General features: G+C 43.7%; 4 protein-coding genes across 5 annotated transcripts in view; all 4 read right to left on the bottom strand.

Annotated features, from left to right (window-relative positions):
• The window catches only part of LOC102983402 (protocadherin gamma-C4), a 169,933-nt gene extending 168,783 nt beyond the window's left edge, over positions 1-1,150 (bottom strand). Inside the window, exon 1 of the mRNA XM_055086808.1 lies at positions 1,010-1,150. Coding sequence (XP_054942783.1) covers positions 1,010-1,036 — 27 coding nt within the window. The 5' untranslated portion in view covers positions 1,037-1,150. The remainder of the gene's footprint in view (positions 1-1,009) is intronic.
• Positions 943-4,151, bottom strand: LOC102982274 (protocadherin gamma-A3). Its single transcript, XM_024124005.2, has 2 exons — positions 1,581-4,151; positions 943-1,004 (listed from the first exon to the last, which is right to left on the bottom strand). Exons 1-2 carry the CDS (start codon positions 4,006-4,008, stop codon positions 943-945), a joined length of 2,490 nt encoding a protein of 829 aa, XP_023979773.1. The 5' UTR covers positions 4,009-4,151.
• Positions 4,152-7,046: 2,895 nt separating this feature from the next.
• LOC102981987 (protocadherin gamma-A2) lies at positions 7,047-9,662 on the bottom strand. The gene has a single exon (XM_007130996.4). The coding sequence runs from the start codon at positions 9,563-9,565 to the stop codon at positions 7,085-7,087; it is 2,481 nt and encodes an 826-aa protein (XP_007131058.2). The 5' UTR covers positions 9,566-9,662; the 3' UTR covers positions 7,047-7,084.
• Positions 9,663-13,902: 4,240 nt separating this feature from the next.
• LOC102981698 (protocadherin gamma-A1) lies at positions 13,903-16,957 on the bottom strand. Of its 2 annotated transcripts, XM_028493319.2 has the most exons (3): positions 15,880-16,957; positions 14,455-15,513; positions 13,903-14,006 (listed from the first exon to the last, which is right to left on the bottom strand). In XM_028493319.2, exons 1-3 carry the CDS (start codon positions 16,873-16,875, stop codon positions 13,947-13,949), a joined length of 2,115 nt encoding a protein of 704 aa, XP_028349120.1. In that variant the 5' UTR covers positions 16,876-16,957; the 3' UTR covers positions 13,903-13,946. The 2 variants fall into 2 exon arrangements, with proteins under 2 accessions (XP_028349120.1, XP_023977755.2); XM_024121987.3 differs by having other exon boundaries at positions 14,455-16,957.
• Between the last annotated feature and the right edge of the window lie 1,442 nt (positions 16,958-18,399).

Genomic DNA, 18,399 nt, shown 5'->3' with positions numbered 1-18,399 from the left:
TTTGGCCTAATTTTGGATGACTCTCTGGTGCGATTTTACGGGTGAAAATAATTTCATAAATTTCAAAATGGGCCAACAATTTCTAGCCCAAGAAAGTTGTAGGACTCCTATTCCATTGTTGAAGTGGATGGTCTGGAAACCTCTCATAGAGGTTAAGACATATCTCCTTACATTTAAAAATCCTTCCCAAAGGACAAGACCTGCCACTCCAAGGCTCATAACAGTTTAGGTAATTGAGCTTCCCATCTTCAGAGAAAAGGCTGAAATCCATATGGATACACACACACACACACACACACACACACTTTAAGTATACAAAGTAGGGACTACATGCCAGGTAAAAGAATTTGACCAACGTCTATGTTTTTTACCCTATCATTTTTATGTCATCAGGATGAAATGAGTTTGGTCTGTCTTGGAAGGAGTTAAGCATCATAATATTATAGCCTAAAATACCATATATATGTGTGTTTATATATATTATATATACATACATATATTATATATATGTATATATATATATATATATATATATATATATGCCTGTTTACCAGGATAGATTAGGTAGGTTGGAGTGACAAACTTCATCACAGTGATTTAAAATGAAAAAAGTCTACTTATCGCAGGTATACAGATCAGTGTTGAGTCAACCACAGGGCTCTTCTGTCACTGTAGTTATTCAAGGACCCAGATAGAAGGCACAGTCACAATTTCAAAGAGTAACTTAGAAATCTGGTAATTCTTACAATGGCAACTAGAACTTCGTTTGGGAAGAGATTCACATACTTCCATTTACAATGTATTGGTCAGAACGATTTACTAGGCCCACTCAGCCATACCAGATAAGGAAGTGCAGCCCCATCACAATCCCAGAAGAAGAGAGGAGCATATATTTAAAGAATCAATGACGACCACATTGCTTTATTTTCAAATAAATGTGTGTTAAAGCTTTATAATAACCACACTGGCATAACTGTTCTTTATAATGTTCAAAAAGAAATAAGCTCACCTGAAGTTGCTTGGGATCTCCTTTCATTTCAAGTAAATCTTGAGATATCAGGAGAGGCTCGCTTTTCTCACAGCTCTCCTGGCTGACGAGCGTGTCCGCGTAGTTGGGCTGCGGGAAGATCACGTGACTCCCCCGCGAGTCCGCGGTGAGCCAGGCCTCGTGGGAATAAGCCTGCAGGAAAGCCCGCACCCCGTCCACGCCCACAAATTGAGTCAACCACAGGGCTCTTCTGTCACTGTAGTTATTCAAGGACCCAGATAGAAGGCACAGTCACAATTTCAAAGAGTAACTTAGAAATCTGGTAATTCTTACAATGGCAACTAGAACTTCGTTTGGGAAGAGATTCACATACTTCCATTTACAATGTATTGGTCAGAACGATTTACTAGGCCCACTCAGCCATACCAGATAAGGAAGTGCAGCCCCATCACAATCCCAGAAGAAGAGAGGAGCATATATTTAAAGAATCAATGACGACCACATTGCTTTATTTTCAAATAAATGTGTGTTAAAGCTTTATAATAACCACACTGGCATAACTGTTCTTTATAATGTTCAAAAAGAAATAAGCTCACCTGAAGTTGCTTGGGATCTCCTTTCATTTCAAGTAAATCTTGAGATATCAGGAGAGGCTCGCTTTTCTCACAGCTCTCCTGGCTGACGAGCGTGTCCGCGTAGTTGGGCTGCGGGAAGACCACGTGACTCCCCCGCGAGTCCGCGGTGAGCCAGGCCTCGTGGGAATAAGCCTGCAGGAAAGCCCGCACCCCGTCCACGCCCACAAAATGAGAGGCGGGTACGCCCGCTGGTACACCTCCCGAAGCTTGCAGCACATGCGATCTGTGCCAGCGCCGCAGTCTGAGCGCCAGCAGCACGACGACAAAGGCCAGGAAGACGCAGGACACAGCGGCCACTGCCACCACCAGGTACAGTGTGAGGCCTGAGTCGTCAGGGTCTGCTGAGGGCTTGAGGCTTCCCAATTCGGCCAGGACGTCTGGGATGCTGTCAGCCACAGCCACTGTGAGAGTGACTGTGGCGGAGAGAGGGGGCTGGCCGCGGTCCTGGACCGCCACCACCAGGCTCTGCTTGAGTGCATCTCTGTCCAGCAGGGCCCGCGCTGTGCGCACCTCACCGGTGTGCAACCCCACCGCGAAGAGTCCCGGCTCGCTGGCCTTGAGCAGGCGGTAGGACAGCCAGGCGTTCTGGCCCGAGTCTCTGTCCACAGCCACCACCTTGGTCACCAGGTAGCCAGACTCTGCAGAACGGGGTGCCAGCTCTACACCCGTGGAACCATCGGTGGGGAGGGTGGGGTATAGGATTTCAGGTGCATTGTCATTCTGGTCCAGCACGAATATGCTTAGAGACACGTTGCTGCTGAGTGGAGGGTTCCCACTGTCAGTGGCTGTCACCAATAGTTCCAGGTTTCTAACCTGCTCATAGTCGAAGGAGCGCAAGGCATACAGGACTCCGGTGTCCGAGTTTATGGAGATGTAGTTGGAGAGAGGAGCCCCCTGGAAGGCATCCTCAGTCAGTGCATAGGTGATGTGGGCGTTCTCAATGCTGTCAGGGTCCTGGGCGGTCATAGAGAAGATGGAGGCTCCCCTGGGGTTGTTTTCAGGAATGTAGGCAGAATAGGAGGCATGAGTGAAAGCAGGTGGGTTGTCATTGATGTCCGCCACATGCAGCGTGATGTGTGTGTCTGTGGACAGCGGCGGACTTCCCCCATCTGTAGCTCTCAGAGTGATGTTATATTCGGACACCTGTTCACGGTCCAGGCATCTGGCTGTCACTAAGCGGTAATATCGGTTTATTGATTCTTCTAAATTAAATGGCATATTTCCCAGAACAAAAACTGTGACTTGCCCATTTTGCCCAGAATCCCGATCATGCACGTTGATAAGGGCAATTTCCCTCCCAGCAGTAGCCTCTTCTGGGACTGATCCTGTGAGAGAAGTAATAGTAATTTCCGGGGCATTGTCATTCACATCCAGAACTGTGACCAGAATCTTAGCTCTTGAAAGGAGACCTAGTCCATCTTGTGCTTCAATTTTAATTTCATAGAAAGTAGCATCCTCATAATCTAGGCTTTGTGATATTGATAAATCCCCAGTCACTGAGTTGAGATTAAAAATCTGAGCGATTCTCCCAGGCATTTTATCTAGTACATAGGATACTTGAGCATTAAATCCCTCATCAGGGTCAGTGGCATTCACCGTGAGCAGCCAGGTGCCTACCGGCAAGTTCTCCTGAACACTTACTCGATACTCAGGCTGAGTAAATACTGGTGGATTGTCATTTGCATCCAGCACTATCACTTGGATGCACAAGTTGCTAGAATGAACAGGGTCTCCACCATCAGAAGCAATTAGGACAAGCTGGTGAACTTTCTTTTCCTCACGGTCAAGAGCCCGCTGCAGCACCAGCTCTGGGTACTTGGCCCCATCAGAAACACTCTTCACAGCCAAGGAGAAGTGGTCATTGGGGCTGAGCTGATAGTTCAGCAGAGAATTCATGCCCGCATCTGGGTCAAATGCAGTCTTAAGTGGAAATCGAGTTCCAGGAACCGTTAGTTCACCAATTTTTATTTCCAATTCCTCTGTTAGAAAATCAGGAGCATTGTCATTAATGTCTTTAATTTCTATTTCTACTTCAAAAATTTTCAATTTGTCTTCAACCAGGATGTTAAAACTCACCAGACACCGCGCGCTCTGAGCGCAGAGCTCCTCCCGGTCTATCCTGCCTGCGGTGACCAAGCTGCCGCTTCGCGGGTTCAGAGCAAAGAGCTGCATCTTACCTCTGGAGACGATGCGGACGCCCCGCTCCGCCAGCTCCTGGGGCTCCAGCCCCAGGTCCTTGGCGATGTTGCCCACGAAAGAGCCTTTCTCCAGCTCCTCTGGCACCGAATAGCGGATCTGCCCGCATCCGGTCTTGCACAGCGTCCCCAGAAGTGCGTACAGCAGGGCCAGTCCTCCGCCATTTCTGAATCTCAGGTAATTGGTCATTTCCTTTTTGGTGAATTATTTTCTCTGAATTGGGTACCAATTTCTCACGACGGACTTCAGTCTTATTTTCTCAAGGAACTAACCCTTTCGTGGGCCTAATTTATAGGTTACGGAGCTGGCTGACTGAAAGGGTGAGCTTTGGAGCAGCCTCGGATCTTGTAAGGGTGATTTGCTGGTTCTTTGCTCTTTGGAAACAAGGAAATGGATTAGCTCTTCAGTGGCGTTTTCCTCCTTGAGTGGTGAACAGCGACGCTCAGAGGCATAACCGTTTACTGCACCCTCTTAGTCATACCCAAGCCAGACTTTCTGTTTCTCAGCACCTGAAATTCTTTTTATCAAAGGTAATGGGATCAGTTTTTATTTCACATAACTGAATTGCTATATGTTAAAGGATGTGACTTCAAGTTATCTTCCTTGGGAATCCATGAGCTAATCTTAAGATCACTAATATTGCCTCAAACATGCTGAAGTTACTGTTTTGAAATGTTCAGACAAAGTTTAAGAACCTCACAGAAATATCAGCCATATTTATAGGGCATGCCTCTTGAAATTTGTCGTTGATAGCCTGACATCTTAGTTTCAATATTTTCCATTTAACCCATTCATTAAACACACATATAATTAAGTGTACGACAAAACCTGGGGATTTAAGGTGAACGATATGAACACAGCCACTTCCTTCACAGAGTTATAAGGATATAAAAGCAAACAAGGAATTACAGTGCATTGAGATAACTACCATAATGGGAGAAGCCAAGGGCAATGGGAGGGCCTCCAACCTGGTCTTGGAGGTTAGCAAAGGCTTCCCCAAGAAACATGAGAGGAGTGGATCAGGGATAAGGCCTGGATGTGAGAGAGGAGAGCATGGGAATGCCTAGATGTGAGAGAGAAACCACAGAACTTCAGGGTACTGAAAGTAGTCCACTTTGCCTAAATCTAGAGTATGAAGATGTTTTTAAGGACTGAAAAACTGAAACTAGTAGAGATAAAGTTTTGTTTTATATGCCAGAAACCCTTTTCCTGTATTTGTTTTCCTCTCCAAGCACAGAAATAGGAATTCATTTGTCACTTCAATCATGATGCATTATATACCTATGTATAAGGCATTTATATTCAGGAAGAGTTACTATAAGCACTAAAAGGAACTTTGTATTCAATTTTCCTCAGTTCATACTTTATTTACCTGCAAAATGTTATGACATATTATTCCACAGTGAGTTCCAACTTTATCTCAAAGAATATTATGTAACAGTAGTAAGACAATGGAAGGCATTGCTTCAGATCAATTCTCCCTCCAACGCCCTTAAACAATAAAGAATCACAGCACCTTAAAGAATGACAATACCATTATATACATGACTTAGTACATGATTATTTCCAAATAAAAGATGATCCCATTTATATATAATATTAGTATATTTTTTGTTCTCTGTTATTAAATATATAACTAACATATTAAAAGCCAACATGGGAAGAGGAATGGGGAGGGAAAACTTGGTTGTAAGGGGGACTTATGTTGGTTGAGGAATTGGAAACATTTTTAACAGCTGCTGTGAGTAGGAAACTTTGAGAAGAGAAATGTAAAAGGAGAATCTTTAGGGGCAATAATTTGATATGGTCTCTGAATCCCTTGAGGATATATATTATTTTTAAAGATATAAAGGCAATGTGGTTTGCACATATGAGAAAAAAATAAAAGTAACGGGGGGCACATCCCTGCCGGCACAGTGGTTAAGAATACGCCTGCCAATGCAGGGGACATGGTTCGAGCCCTGGTCTGGAAAGATTCCACATGCCACGGAGCAACTAAGCCCATGTGCCACAACTACTGAGGCTGCGCTCTAGAGCCCGCAAGCCACAACTACTGAAGCCCGTGCACCTAGAGCCCATGCTCCACAAGTGAAGCCACCGCAATGAGAAGCCCACGCACCACAATGAAGAGTAGCCCCTGCTTGCCGCAACTAGAGAAAGCCCGCGTGCAGCAACGAAGACCCAACGTAGCCAAAAATAAATAAATAAATAAATTTATTTTTTAAAAAAAAGTAACAAGGAACAGAAACATCTTCACTGTTATACAAACCATGTATTATAGAGCAAATTATAACTCAATCACTTCTTAAAGGAACACAGAGCTACTTTAGAGGCTAATGAGATTTTTAACTAAACAGAGATTCCATAACATACCCTCCTGAAACACGGTGAAGCATATATATTTGTAATTTGCATCTTTTAACAGGGAAGATTATGCAAATCAAGAAAAAGGAAGAATCTCACTGCCAAACTGAAGGAAAAATATTAAGACTGAGTGAGAAGAAAACAACCAACTAAAGTACTTCATTATTCATAAACAAATATAAATAAACATAAAAGCCTTAAATTTTAAAGGAGGGAGGCATCTGGGGAAACATAAAAATCAACATTTATATTTCTAAGAAAGAAAGAATTGTTGATCCAGGTGCATGAGATGGTTTCCTCAGGGACGAGAAAGAAGTATGAGAAGCCAGACATGCCAGTTCCTCAGGCAGTGCTCTTTTGATAACCTAAATATCACCTTCACTTACTAACGCCTGATTTATACTCATGACGCAATGATTCTAGCTCCTCTTCCTGTTTACACTGTGTGAACACTTAGAACTAGAAATAAATAATTCACCAGGACTGATTTCCTAAAAATTGAATATATCCGCAAAGAAATATGGGAACTAGGGGCTTCCCTGGTGGCGCAGTGATTGAGAATCTGCCTGCCAATGAGGGGGACACGGGTTCGAGCCCTGGTCTGGGAAGATCCCACATGCCGCGGAGCAACTGGGCCCGTGAGCCACAACTATTGAGCCTGTGCGTCTGGAGCCTGCGCGTCTGGAGCCTGTGCTCCGCAACAAGAGAGGCCGCGACAGTGAGAGGCCCGCGCACTGCGATGAAGAGTGGTCCCCGCTCGCCGCAGCTAGAGAAAGCCCTCGCAGAGAAACGAAGACCCAACACAGCAAAAATAAATAAATTAATTAATTTTTAAAAAATTTAAAAAAAAGAAATATGGGAAATAGAAAAGGTATGGTAAACTGTGGAGACAGCAAAGCAATTAGGTAAATTTATTTCTTTTAGCAAAGTAGCTCACAGGTATATTGCGAAGAGAGTTTACCTGAGAAAAAGTTTCTTCTTTGTCTTCAGGTATAAGTTGAGGTTCTGAAAGAAAATCCTTTTTCTCACAGCTCTCCTGGCTGATGAGCGTGTCCGCGTAGTTGGGCTGCGGAAAGATCACGTGACTCCCACGCGAGTCCGCGGTGAGCCAGGCCTCGTGCGAATAGGTCTGCAGGAAAGCCCGCACCCCGTCCACGCCCACAAAGTGAGACGTGGGCACACCCGCTAACCCGCCTCCTGAAGCCTGGAGCAGACGCGACGTGTGCCACCGCCTCAGCCTGAGCGCCAGCAGCACAATGACAAAGGCGAGGAAGACGCAGGACACCGCGGCCACCGCCACCACCAGGTACAGCGTGAGGCCTGAGTCGTCGGGGTTGGCAGAGGTCCTGATGCTGCCCAAGTCGGCCAGGGCCTCGGGGATGCTGTCCGCCACTGCCACGGTGAGCGTGACCGTGGCCGAAAGAGGGGGCTGGCCGTGGTCCTGGACCGCCACCACCAGGCTCTGCTTGAGTGTGTCTCTGTCCAGCAGGACCCGCGCTGTGCGCACCTCGCCCGTGTGCAGCCCCACCGCGAAGAGTCCTGGCTCGCTGGCCTTGAGCAGGCGGTAGGACAGCCAGGCGTTCTGGCCCGAGTCTCTGTCCACAGCCACCACCTTGGTCACCAGGTAGCCGGGCTCTGCGGAGCGAGGTGCCAGCTCTACACCCATGGAACCGTCGGTAGGGAGGGCGGGGTACAGAATTTCCGGCACGTTGTCATTCTGGTCCAGCACGAATATGCTCAGAGACACGTTGCTGCTGAGTGGTGGGTTCCCGCCATCCTGCGCTGTCACCCACAGCTGCAGTTCATGAAACTGCTCATAGTCAAAGGAACGCAATGCGTAGAGGATGCCAGTGTCAGAGTTGATGGAGATGTAGGAGGACAGAGGTGCCCCCTGAATGATGTCCTCAGCCAAGTTATAGGTTACATGGGCGTTGTCATCACTGTCAGGGTCATGGGCCATCATGGAAAAGATGGAGGCACCTCTGGGGTTGTTTTCTGGAATGTAGGCAGAATAGGATGTGTGGGGAAAGGTCGGAGGGTTGTCGTTGATGTCTGCCACCTGAAGCAAAATGTGAGCATCTGTGGACAGAGATGGGTTCCCTCCATCTTTAGCGATCACAGTGATGTTGTATAAGGAAAACTGTTCCCTGTCAAGGACTCTGGTTGTAACCAGTCGGTGGTAATTGTCCACTGACCTTTCTAATTTGAAAGGAAGGTTCTCCGGGAGTGAACATGTGATAAATGCATTCTGCCCAGAGTCTCTGTCATGTACATTGAAAAGTGCAATTATGGTTCCCGGAGGAGAGTCTTCAGGAACCGAGCTGGTAGCAGACGTCATGTAAAATTCTGGGGGATTGTCATTTACGTCGAGAACAGTGACAATGACCTTTGTTCTGGTCAGAAGGCCTGGACCATCCTGAGCTTCAATATCAATTTCATGGAATTTGGCATCCTCATAATCTAGGCTTTTTGTGATCGTTATTTCTCCAGATGATGACTTAAGCTCAAATGCCTCTGAGGCTTCTCCAGGATTTTTCTCCAGAAAATATGCCACTTGAGCGTTGTATCCCTCATCTGCATCAGTGGCGGTCACTGTGAGTATCCGGGTGCCTACGGGCGTATTCTCTGGTACATTTACACGGTACTCGGTTTGTGTAAAAACAGGCGCGTTGTCGTTCGCATCCAGGACCATCACGCGGATGCGGGAGGTGCCAGATCTGACAGGATCGCCCCCATCCAAAGCCACAAGAACGAGATGGTGAACGGCCTCTTCCTCACGGTCAAGGGCGCGTTCCAGCACCAGCTCCGGATACTTATTACCATCTTTTCCGCTTCGTACGTCCAGGGAGAAGTGGTCATTTGAATTAAGTTCGTACCTTTGGAGGGTGTTCTCTCCGACGTCTGCATCATGCGAGCTCTTCAGAGGGATCCGGAATCCTGGCGTAGTCATTTCACTGATTTTTAGCTCCAGTTCCTCTACTACAAAGCGAGGGGCATTATCGTTAATATCTGTTATTTCCACCTCTACTGAATAAATACTCAATTTATCTTCCCGGAGTATGTTGAAACTCACCAGACACCGCGCGCTCTGAGCGCAGAGCTCCTCCCGGTCTATCCTGCCTGCGGTGACCAAGCTGCCGCTTCGCGGGTTCAGAGCAAAGAGCTGCGTCCTACCTCTGGAGACGATACGGATTCCGCGCTCCGCCAACTCCTGAGGCTCCAGCCCCAAGTCCTTAGCGATGTTGCCCACGAATGAGCCCTTTTCGATCTCTTCTGGCACAGAATAACGCATCTGCCCAGCTCCAGCCTCCCACAGGGTCGCCAAAAAAAGGCACAGCAGGACAAGCCTTCCGCGGTTTGGCAACTTTAGCAGAGCCGCCATTTCTTGAGCTGCAGTCTTTTCTCCCAGGCAACTTCCAGCATCCAGGGCGGGATTCCAATCTTTATTCCTCAGGGTCTGAGGTGACCAGCATTCACGGGACCCAGGTTACTGTGGAGAGAAGTAGTGGGCTGCTGGACTTAATTTTTTTGCCGTCCCGAAGCTTGCGGGCCAAACGCCCAGCCCTTTGTGTTATGCAAGCCGCAACGTTGGAGTGGGATGTCTCACAGGCTTACTTCTTAGGTGGTCAACAGCGACGCCCAGAGGCCTAAGTAATTTCTGCACTCTTTCAGGTAAACCCAAGTTATTATTTGTTGCCCCTGTGACTTTCAAGTTGTTTTGAAGAATCTTACAGTTCTAAGATACCGTAGAAGTAGCTCTTTCAAGTCAGGAGTCTTTTTTTCAGAATGGTGTGAATGAATGTGACCTTGATAGTAGTTGCAAGGAAAGTATCACTGAACGCTGTAGGCATTAATCAAGGAAGCCTCTGCCCTTATGCCAAACATCTTCAACCTCTTATTTTATATTCAGAGTCAATAAGATTAATCTAAAAACATTAGCTACATTATATTCTAATGTTATATATTTTAAATTTCTGTGCTTAATGGCTTAGTATTGAACTTCAAAACCTGTATTCTTTCCCCCAAACCTGTATTTAAATTATTGAATTTTTGGACATTTAATTGGGTGACTACCCAATTAAGGCCTGACACTGCCTGATTGATGCTGGAGATAGAAATGGTGCACCTGATGAACACAGTCCCTGTTCTCAGGAAGCTTACAGGATAAGGGAGGACACAGTAAAGTAAACAGAGTATTTTAATAGAGTATGGTAACTGCTATGATCGTTGGAAACCCTAGGCAATGGGAGAATACATAGGAAGGTATCCAGCCTAGATTTGGGGGTCAGGAAAGACATTTCCAGGACAAAATTGAAGCTGGATCCTAAAGGGTATGACTGGATCAAGAAAGAGGCTAGAGTAGTGTTCTAGAACCTTAGTACAAATTCTTGGAGGTGAGAGGCAGCACGAACATTAAGGACACTGAAGGTGGTTTGTTCCTCGTTCTTTTCAAGATTGTTAGGGCTGCTTGAGGTCCCCTGACACTCCATATGAATTTTAGGATGGATTTTTTTCTATTTATACAAAAAAAGGCATTGGGATTTTGATAGGGATTGCACTGAATCTGTAGATTGCTTTGGGTAGTTCTATAAGTTTTTGATAGATACTCTTTATCAGGTTAAGGACGTTTCCTTAAATTTCCAGTTTGCTAAAAGATTTTAATCATGTGTTGAATGTTCTCAAGACCTTTATTATGCCTCTATTGAAATGAACATATGGTTTTTTATCTTCAGTCTCCTAATATGAAGTTTTATATTATTAGATTTTCTTATATTGAAATATTCTTGCATCCCTAAGTAATAAACCCCATTTAGTCGTAAGCTATAAATATTACATATATAGTAGATAGGATTTTGAATCAAAATTCTTGAGCAAGATTGCACACTTCTGGTCTCATTTCAGTCTTTTTTGCCTTTTGGCTTCTTCCCCATTGAACTTTTTTCATTTTTAACCCATTCCTCTTACAACCCTGATGAAATATTTATTGGAAACAATTGATATTAACTCACCATGTTTTCTAGTAGAGCCTCTAGTTTGTTTTTTAAAACTTTTTCTTCAACATTGTTTTGATACTTTTCGGAGTCTCATTAAATAACTGCTCGACATCCCTTATTGTAGTTCTCTAAAGATTTCTGTTTCTTTGTCTTTGACAACATCTGGTTTTACTCTGTATATTATTTCCCACTCATGCTTCTTGCTTCGTATTAAGCTGTTTTATTTTTTTCCTAGTCTTACTTGCTTTTCCTTCCCTTTCTCTTTTCCAGGTCTTTCTCTATAATCACAATTTGGGGTTTTCTTTTAAGATCTCTAAAACGAATTTTAGTCATGCCATCTGACTAGCCGATATTAGTCTCAGCACTGGATTTGACAGAAGTTTCATTTTCTCCCCACTGGTGTCGGCTTCTATTGCTTCATCATCATAATTCTTCCTTGTTTGCATTTCAATAATTTATACTTTTCGTTACTTTTCCTATTATTTTATTTAAATTTATGCTAATATCTTTCTTGCTTTGTTTCTTGAGTGGCAAGCTAAATTCACTTGTTTTAAATCATTTGCTTTTTGAAATTCTTATAGTTGTCTACAGATTTACCCCTAAATATTCTTTTCTCTGCATTCCGCAATTTTTAATAAGTAATATTTTAATTTTTGTAGTTTTTATTTCATTGTTATTTTTTAAATCCAAGAGTAATTCAGGGGTGTAGATTTAAATGTCCAAACTTTTCTGTTTCCTTTTACTATTTTAAAATGTTTGCTTTGTGATTTTTCCAGCTTTATTGAGGTATAATTGAAAAATAAAATTGTAAGATATTTAAAGTGTACAACATGATGATTTGATATATGTATACATTGTAAAAGGATTCCTCTACTGAGCTAATTAACACGCCCATCGCCTCACATATTTACCTTTTTGTGAGTGTGTGAGAGCATCAGGTTCTACTCTTAGCAAATTTCTATTATACAATACAGTGTTGTCAACTGTAGTCTCACACTATACATTAGGTCCTAAGGCCTTATTCCTCTTACAGCTGAAGGTTTGTACCCTTTTACTAATCCCTCCCTATTTTCCTCACCAGCCACTTTGTGATTTAACTACATAAGGCATGTATATTATTTGTACTTTGAAATTTGCTCTACCTTTTTTGTGATGACTATGTAGTAAATTGTTGTAGATTTTCCATATGTTCATGTAAAAATTGGCTATTCTATATTTATTGTGTATACAAATACCCAACAAATCTGTCAGATCAAGCTTATAGATTCTGTTATTCAAATATGCTGGGTGCTTAGTAATATTCTGACTGTGTGATGTATTATTTCTTATGGAACTGTGTTAAAATCTCTTTCAAATTTCAGATTTGAAAATAATCTGTATTATTTTCAAAGCTATATTTTTTGGTGATAGGAGGTCATGATTTTAATAACTTTTTGGTTGTCTGTTCTTTTTATAAGTATGATCAGTTCATTAAAAAAATAACCACTAATGTTGTTGCCTTAAACACTACTTTGGTGTTATATTAAATTGACATGACTGCTTTCTTGTGTGTAGGGTGTGTGTGCATATCCATCGACATCTTTATCTTCAGTATTTCAGTATAATTTTATTTTAAGCATGTATCTTGTCAGCAGAATAGATGGATTTAAAAAATCAACCAACTTGGCAATCTTGGTGTTTCAATAGGTTGAAAGGTCATTTATATACACACAGAAGCAAAGTTTTAAATTATAAGAGTTGAGAAAATTTTAAATTGTAACAACTTATGGTATTGAGAGTATACTCTTGGTAATAAACAGAAAATAAAAATAAAAATCCACACTTAGACATACAGCAAGAATGAGAGAATTTTTTTAAAGCCATCAGAGAAAATAAAGATTACCTAAAAAATAATAATTTGTTGGCAGGAAATTCTCATTAGCAAAAGTAAGTTCCAGAATTCTCCAGGTCCCAGGCCATAACTGGGTATTTTAATGGCACTTTAATGGTATGCAGCAGTGGTATTCTGAATATCACAGCTCAGGTCTGAGACACTTAGTGTTCATTTTCTGAAGCCAGCATCTGTGTCCACCTCACTCCCTTGGTCTTTAGCTTGCAACAAGTTACGACCATGGCAACTGGTAGGTAATGTTTATATGTGATTTTCCCCCTTTTTAACCAGCCAAGGGGCCTAACTGCTTATTTTGGATTCAAGCAGTAAGCCTGGCTCAGGTCCCTTGTTTAGCCCGAAGCCCTTTTGTCCCTATTACACTGCTTGAACAATCTCATCTAAGTCCAAGACTAAAATTCCCACTTTAGTTTTAGCCTGGCTCACCACTTTCTGTCCCATCTTCGGTCCATTTAGCTATCTATCTTTTATTTGTGCCTGACTATGCTTCTGCTTTTTTCTTTTTTATTTTATACGTGTATCTTTAATTTATTGGAGCAGAGTAAGTATATCAAAGCACAGATTTACTGCCCTATGATGCATTTCTTGTGAAGAGCGTACACACATTAAAATGGAATATATACTTGATTTCTGTTAGTTGTTTACATTACAGGCATAATATACAAATCACGAGGCTTCAAACTATTTCTCAAGTTGCACAGAAAATTTTCTGTCATTCATTTTATTACTTAATTTCATAAGTTACTTAAACAGTTGATGTATTCTTGAGCATGCATAAAACATGTCAAAATAAATGACTAAACAAAGGGCTAAGAAAGTTTAAATTTGCAGCTTACCTAGATTTCCATAATTTTATATTAACACAACTTAAAAATACTACTTTAGACAATCTTTACCTTTTCAAATGTCCCCAAATGAAACAGCATCCCGACAGATGACATCTACATTAAATTTAAGGATAAATTAGGAGATATTTATAACTTAAGGATATTTGAAAACAGTATTAGGCACGTTAATATTGGTGGACCTTTTCTAGTCAAACCCAATCCTTGCTAGATAAGAGAATGGTAAAGCCAGAAAAATAAAATTATTTGGCCAGAAGCAAGCAAGAAAACTTTAGAAGCCAAATCTCCTTGTTTCTAATGCAGTGCTCTTTCCACAACTCTTTATCCCAACCACCTACATTATGATTAATTACAATCTCCTTTTCAATGAAAGAACAATGATAAATGTACTCGGATATAAACATTTAATGATTTCCCAGGATATGTAAATAGAAAGCTATAATGATATATGGGAAATAGAGAACTGTTAGCAGTAAAGAATGAAAGCAAGTAAGTAAACTCAGGAATTATTTTTACCTAGATAAATTTACTACACAAAGTTTACCTGAGAAAATGTTTGCTTTCTGTCTTCAAGTAAAAACTGGGGTGCTGATAGAAAATCCTTTTTCTCATGGCTCTCCTGGCTGATGAGCGTGTCTGCGTAGTTGGGCGGCGGGAAGGTCACGTGACTCCCCCGCGAGTCCGCGGTGAGCGAGACCTCGTGGGAATAGGTCTGCAGGAAAGCCCGCACCCCGTCCACGCCCACAAAGTGAGAGACGGGCACGCCCGCCAATCCTCCTCCTGAAGCCTGGAGCAGACGCGTCCTATGCCAGTGTCTCAGCCTGAGCGCCAGCAGCACAATGACAAAGGCGAGGAAGACGCAGGAGACCGCGGCCACCGCCACCACCAGGTACAGCGTGAGGCTGGAGTTGTCCAGGTTGGCGGAGGGTTCCATGCTGCCCAAGTCGGCCAGCACATCTGGGATGCTGTCAGCCATCGCCACTGTGAGAGTAACTGTGGCAGAGAGAGGGGGCTGGCCGTGGTCCTCGACCGCCACCACCAGGCTCTGCTTGAGCGCGTCTCTATCCATCACAGCCCGCGCTGTGCGCACCTCGCCCGTGTGCAGACCCACCGAGAAAAGCGCTGGCTCGCTGGCCTTGAGCAGGCGGTAGGACAGCCAGGCGTTCTGGCCCGAGTCTCTGTCCACAGCCACCACCTTGGTCACCAGGTATCCAGGCTCTGCGGAAGGAGGTGCCAGCTCCACACCGGTGGAACCTTCAGTGGGGAGGGCGGGGTACAGAATCTCAGGTGTGTTGTCATTCTGGTCCAGCACGAATATGGCCAGTGACACGTTGCTGCTGAGAGGTGGGTCCCCGCTGTCACGAGCCATCACTCTTAGTTGCAGGTCCCGGAACTGCTCATAGTCGAAGGATCGCAACGCATACAGGACTCCAGTGTCCGAGTTGATGGAGACAAAGGAGGATAGAGGTACCCCGTGGATGGTGTCCTCCACCAGGGAATAAGTGACTCGTGCATTCTCATTGCTGTCAGCATCGTGGGCAGTCACGGAGAAAATGGCGGCACCTCTGGGGTTGTTTTCTGGAATGTAGGTGGAGTAGGAATCCTGGAGGAAGACAGGGGAGTTGTCATTGATATCTGTCACTTGCAGTGAAATGTGTGTTTCGGTAGATAGAGTCGGAGTTCCCTGATCTGCTGCTGTTACTGTGATGTTGTACTGGGAGGTAAGTTCTCTGTCCATTGTTCTTTCTGTCACTAAACGGTAATAATTATCATCTAACTTTTCTAATTTAAAGGGTAGATTTCCGGAAATGGAACACGTAGTGTGACCATTGTCTCCGGAGTCCTGGTCATGCACACTGATAAGAGCAATTATGGCCCCAGGAGGAAAGTTTTCTGGGACTGCAGTGGTGACAGAGGTGATGGTCACCTCTGGGGCATTATCATTTATGTCCAGAACTTTGACTAGCACCTTAGCTCTGGCCACGAGGCTTGAACCATCCTGAGCTTGAATTTCCATTGGATAAACTGTGTATTCTTCGAAATCCAGAGGTTTTTTATTTGATATTTCTCCTGTGTAAGAATCCAAGTGAAATATTTGTGCCACCTTGTGGTCTATATTATGAAACAAATATGTTACTTCCCCATTGGCTCCCTCATCTGGGTCCGTGGCTTTTACCGTGAGCAGCCGAGTGCCCAGCGGCACGTTCTCAGGGACACTCGTGTGGTACTGTGCTTGAGTAAACGCTGGAGGGTTGTCATTTGCATCCACCACCTGAACTCGAATTCGGAGGGTTCCTGAACGGACTGGGTTGCCCCCATCAAAAGCGGTGAGGAGGAGGCGGTGGACAGCGTCTTCTTCCCTATCTAGGGGACTCTGCAGCACCATCTCTGGCTGTTGGGACCCATCAGATCCCTGTTGCACATCCAGGGAGAAATGAGGGTTGGAGCTGAGCTGGTACATCTGGAGCGAATTCATACCCACATCAAGGTCTTGCCCAGAAGGTAGAGTGATCCTGGTACCTGGAGTGGTTATTTCATTCATTTTAAATTCTACTTCCTCTAACTGGAATTGGGGAGTGTTGTCATTAATATCCATTATTTCCACTTCAACAGGGAAAAGCTTCATTTTATCCTCTACCAAGACGTTAAAACTCACCAGACACTGCAGGCTCTGAGCGCAGAGCTCCTCCCGATCTATCCTGCCTGCGGTGACCAAGCTGCTGCTTCGCGGGTTCAGAGCAAAAAGCTGAGTCCTACCTCTGGAGACGATGCGGACTCCCCGCTCCGCCAGCTCCTGGGGTTGTAGTCCCAGGTCTTTGGCAATGTTGCCCACAAAGAAATCTTTGTCTGTCTCTTCTGGCACCGAGTAGCGGATCTTCCCAGCCTGGGCTTCCAACAACAGCCCCAGAAAAAGGAACAGCAAGACCAGCCTGCGGCAGCCGAGCACCTTCACTCGAATCGTCATTGCTCTCTTGCTTCGTAGTTTTCTCCCAGTCTGGCACCAACAGTATTGTTTCTCTGCTCTTCTGAGTCTAAATTAACCGAATTTTCAGGAGAATTCAGAGCAGAAAGGGGTCCTGAAGTAGGATCTGGGCAGCCTCAGGGAGTCTGTTTTCAATCTGGCAGTGATGGAGGTTCTAAGAATTTTTTTCCCCTCGGTGTGTTTTGTGTGTGTGTGTGTGTGTGTGTGTGTGTGTGCGCGTGTGTGTGTGTGCGTGTGTGTGTGCGCGCGCGCGCGCGCGGTGCCTTTATCTCCCAGACTGGTGAACAGCGGCACCCAGAGTCCTAACCAGTTACTGCACTCCTAGATAATACTTGAACTTTCTCTTCTCATTAACCTGATCAACCTTTCCTTAAGTCTTAGTTTATTGTCAAGGAAATAGTTAAGCATTATACATTATAACTATGAAAAGGAGAAATTGCTATGTTCATTTAATTAATTACATCTACATATTGCTTAATTGTAACATACAGTAGAATCCAAGCTATCCTGGATATTCCAGTAGTATTCCTAAGCTACCTGCTTTCCGTTTGCTAGTCAGGAAGTATCACAAAGGGGACAAATCATCCCTCTACTTCTTCTATAGTACATCTTGACCACTTGATAATTTCACGGGCCATATAGCAGAGCAAATGCCCTTTGACTGGAGGATGAAAAAAACTAAAAGGAAAAATAAACTTTTAGAGTGTAAGCAAGACTTAAAAAAATTGGACTATCCCATTTCCTATCCATTGTTCTCTGAATATTTAGCAGAAACCTTGGAATTTTGAAGGACATATTTTACTCCATCCTTATTTTTCCTCTTTTACTGAAGCATCTATGTATTATGTGGATTTAAAAAGACCTTTAATATGGGCTTTTAAAAGACCTTCAACTCAGCTGAAAGTAATATATTTTGATATATTAAAATAACACTGGGCTTGGACTTCCCTGGCCATCCAGTGGTTAAGACTCCGTGCTCCCACTGCAGGGGCCAGGGGTTTGATCCCTGGTAGGGGAACTAAGATCCCGCGTGACACGCCACGTGGCCAAAATGAACAAACAAACAAACAACAAAAAAACCACTGGGCTCTTGGTATTTCATTGGAAAAATGTCACATGAATATCTAATTTAGACTAAATTTAAGAGACACAAGAGGTAGTGATATTTTTCAAAATTGAAAATAAAAAGGCCACATCTTTATTTTTAGATAGCCTATATTAGGATAATATGTATTCTCCTACATCCACACTTAATATTTTCTCCAAAAGAAGTTGGTTTTCTAAAACAGCAAGATTTTAAAACTATATTGCCTTCCTTCTTTTACTCATTGCAAAATTAGTAAAAGGTTACTAACTAAAGTGTCTTGGGCTTAGTGTGATTTATTTATCCTTACAAAGAAGTTAGGGAAGAATGATCTCTGCATTCCAGAGGCTGACATTTTTAGGAACAAATTGGGCCAGATATTGGCAGCCAACCCATGGACACCATGACTGAGAAGGCTCTGG

Source organism: Physeter macrocephalus, chromosome 8, assembly GCF_002837175.3.
Source record: "Physeter macrocephalus isolate SW-GA chromosome 8, ASM283717v5, whole genome shotgun sequence".
NCBI classification, from domain to species: domain Eukaryota; kingdom Metazoa; phylum Chordata; class Mammalia; order Artiodactyla; family Physeteridae; genus Physeter; species Physeter macrocephalus.
This window is presented reverse-complemented; position numbering and strand designations above follow the sequence as displayed.

What these genes read in the sequence shown, in the direction of transcription:
- LOC102982274 (XM_024124005.2), bottom strand. Translation starts at nt 4,008, where the DNA reads ATGACCAATTACCTGAGATTCAGAAATGGCGGAGGACTGGCCCTGCTG. An exon ending in TCCCAAGCAACTTCAGGTGA is followed by an intron (nt 1,005 to 1,580) that starts GCTTATTTCTTT and finishes ACTTCAGGTGAG; the next exon opens with CTTATTTCTTTTTGAACATT.
- LOC102981987 (XM_007130996.4), bottom strand. Translation starts at nt 9,565, where the DNA reads ATGGCGGCTCTGCTAAAGTTGCCAAACCGCGGAAGGCTTGTCCTGCTG.
- LOC102981698 (XM_024121987.3), bottom strand. Translation starts at nt 16,875, where the DNA reads ATGACGATTCGAGTGAAGGTGCTCGGCTGCCGCAGGCTGGTCTTGCTG. An exon ending in GAAAGCAAACATTTTCTCAG is followed by an intron (nt 14,007 to 14,454) that starts GTAAACTTTGTG and finishes AATTTAATGTAG; the next exon opens with ATGTCATCTGTCGGGATGCT.